Raw genomic sequence first — 3,461 nt, forward strand, 5'->3', positions numbered from 1 at the left:
TCGACTGGTATTTACTGTATAAAGTAGTCCCATTTATAACTCTCTCATGAGCCTTTCCAGTTTTCCTAATCTGATTTGTGTGACAGACTGTAACCCATTAGCCGCCAGACTCACAGCTAATGTATGTCGCATAAACATGTGATAGGAATTGTGGCTTTACAGACTAAGGTTACATTATATAGCAATTAACTATATATACTGCGCACTTTGTAATCACACTTTTCCCATGTGGATTTTAAAGCGACATTGCTACTGCATAAAAACTGTGTATTTTTAAAGCATATACTAAATTGTTTGATCGATTTAACACTACATATATAGTTACTAATTTAGCATGCAAGTATTAAATGCTAATAGAAACTAAAAAAAGATACTGTACAACGTCATAATAACGATAATGGCGCATAGGTCAAGGGTTTAAAACTACAACTTTAGTAACATAACGCAACATAGCTTCAGAAATCTGTTCGTGTTTTAGTTTAACCTTGTTTGACCGTACATACTTTTGTAATTAGCAAATTCCTATAAGCGGTTTCTCTGTATATTTTGTGGCTGGCACCGTTAGAAGAACACAAATGTTAAACATGTAAACAGTAGGTGCTAAAGATTCTTAACTTTTGAACAAGAATCGAGCTATTGTTCTCGGCTTACGGATAGAGTGTAATGAATATATAATAATAATTAACATTGTAAATGAAGTTGTCAATATACGCATACTGTTGTAAGGCTGTAGGCTATGCTTTGCTTGGTCCTTTTCCAAATTTAGCAAATATTGGTTTGCTAAACTACATTAATTGGGAAATAAAGTCATATTATATGTCCATAGAAAAATTCTCAGTTCTTTAGCGACATCACGCGGGTTGCGAAAATGTTTTTAACGAAAGAATAAATACCGTTAGATTCAGCACATCAAAGACTATTCGTACACCAATTATATAAAAAATGTTTTTTGTCCCTTTTAATGAACAATATACTTACAGTATAAGATAAAAATGTTCATATACAAAGGTATTTCCATTACGCTGTTCTATATAAATCCAAGGTCATACACATATAGGCCTACATATAAACCGACATTAATGAATTGGCATACAGGCTATAGAGTTAAATCGTTACATATAAAATTGCACAAGTAAAGTCCTTCTTGTTTTAAATAAGGTTGTTCAGGATGGAATTCGTTGAGCGGCCAAACTACCGACATGTCCCAAACATCAAAATAAAAGAAATTTTTTACCTCTTTGAATATCTCTCGAGTAAGGACATCGTATCGGTAAGCAAGCCAGCCGTTGGTTTGGCCATAGCTTGGATTCAAGGCTCGTTGACTTCGATAAATAAATCGAACATTGGTCCGTCGTTTGTTAAGCCCTAGCATAGCGTCTCGGATTCCCCGCATACGATGAATGAATAAAGATGGCTCGTAGTATATAATATGTAGTCCTAGGTTAAAAACTATAACTACTTCATGCTCTCCGGGCGCAATTTCATCCACTACATCAGTCACGTAAGGTTTGGTGTGCGGTGGTCCATTATTTTGCAATGGTGGTCCATGTGGTCGATAATATATCCGAATTTTGTCTTTCAAAAACGTTTTTGGTTCGTGCCAATACCCCTGGTTATACGGTGGCTCTGTTACAGTCGACCCCATCTTGGTAGTAAACAGGTAATAGTACTGCCGAGTTGTTGAGTCGCCGAGAAAATAGATCTCTTTGTGCTCAAGACAAGGTCTTGCCTCTTCAAATGACTTGACAACATTTTTACAAAATGTCGACTTCCATGTACCACTAACAAAATACCCACTGGGTCTTGATTGCGTCATTCCATTTAAACTAGTTTTGCACAGCGGTAAAGGTGGCTTTGGTTCTTCAATACCTGGGCTTACTGTAATGTTCAAACCTGGTGATTGAATAGTCTGGTTGCATCCAAGTTTTCTAAGCAAAGGTTCATTGCATTTTTCAATTGACATGTCAAACTCCGAACAATTGACATGTCAAACTCCGGTGGAATTTTTTGAACACTTCATTAACGATCTTATGACATTTTCCCGACGGTGGTTTAACGCAAAACCAAGGTTCCTGGTTACGTGGATTGCTGTAGTCGCAAATCTCGTCGGCGATCAAGCTAAAAAATGGCCGACGTAAATACGAGGTACACTTCTATACCGTAGGCGTAAACGATAGTTAGTCTGTTTTGAATGAATAAGAACGCAAGAATGCAAAAAAACGGAGGAGGAATTAAATAAGATAAAGGTCACATGGCAGTCGCTTCTGGGCTGCGGTTATATAATTCTTTAAATATTCTTTGTATATACCGAATGGGATTAGAAAGAGAATAAATACTTGTACCATCTTACCCTACCCTACTATTAGGTCATATTATATAGGTGAATAGAAATACGGTGGTATATGCTAAAACGCTTAGGTTATGTGTGTCTTATGGCGTATAGAATCTACACTTACCTTGTAAACCTCAAGTCTACGTTACACTCCGTCTGTTCTTCCGTTTCGAACTTGGCAATGTATTGGGTGTCAAGATACTTTCGTAGGCTTGTACATCTAACAAGTTCGGCTATTCCTTCAAGCGGTATCATGAGTTTTACTTCAAGTCGTGCTTTGCCCGAAATCAACAGTGGGGCTCTAATACTGTACGTTCCATTTCGATGATCGGTAACTATACCAGATACTCCATCAGGGTATAAGGTGTCATTTCCATAAATTAATCTAGCAAGAAACAAATCGCCTCCAATCGAACTTTTGTTTTCGTTCCATTCATAGGCATCAATTCGAGCATTCAGTATATCCCCGATTTTGTATTCCGTTCTTTTATCTACGATGACAACTCTAGAGTTTTTTAAAGTATTCAAAGTGAAGGTCGTGTTTCGCTTTTGTATGTCCGATAAAGAAGACGTCAGTTCAGGAAAACAAACTCTCCAGTCTTGAAGGTTTTGTTGGAATGTCAAGTTATGAAAGTCACTGTACGGTAGGCCATACTGGTTTGTATAAGCAAGCCCAAACCAAGCCGAATCGTTTGGGAATACAGTTTTAAATCTGGCCAAGTATTTTCTAGGTTTGGGATAAAACAGTCGTTCTGTTGTTGGTTTTTGCCATTGCTTTTGTAATAGAAAAGTACACGCCGTGCATAACAGTACGATCAAAAATAAACAATATTTTGAAGGCCTATATGACATGCTTTTCTTGACCGACTGCAAAAACTAAATTAAACGTTATTCAATATACTACTTATTACTTATGTAAATGTATAATAAACCAAAGTTCGCGAATCTGTCTCAGTTCTGCTGCTCTCGAACGGTTTTTGTGTGAAAAAATACAGTAAGAATCCGCTGTTGTAAAAATGTAACGGACAAAAAACAAGTCCAACCAATTGTAAAATATAAGGTATATATTTCGCTTAATGACATCGCCAGGCTCATATTTATTTGAATAAAGATATAGGTTTACAAAAAT

At 36.6% G+C, this 3,461-nt stretch overlaps 1 protein-coding gene across 1 annotated transcript; it reads right to left on the minus strand.

Annotated features, from left to right (window-relative positions):
• Window positions 1-250: 250 nt before the first annotated feature.
• On the minus strand, window positions 251-3,227 carry LOC149728729 (NXPE family member 4-like). The gene is made up of 3 exons (XM_089889066.1): window positions 2,457-3,227; window positions 2,016-2,118; window positions 251-1,969 (listed from the first exon to the last, which is right to left on the minus strand). The coding sequence occupies exons 1-3, from the start codon at window positions 3,182-3,184 to the stop codon at window positions 1,097-1,099; spliced, it is 1,704 nt and encodes a 567-aa protein (XP_089745192.1). The 5' UTR covers window positions 3,185-3,227; the 3' UTR covers window positions 251-1,096.
• Between the last annotated feature and the right edge of the window lie 234 nt (window positions 3,228-3,461).

Source organism: Ciona robusta, chromosome 11, assembly GCF_009617815.1.
Source record: "Ciona robusta chromosome 11, ASM961781v2".
In the NCBI taxonomy this organism is placed as follows: domain Eukaryota; kingdom Metazoa; phylum Chordata; class Ascidiacea; order Phlebobranchia; family Cionidae; genus Ciona; species Ciona robusta.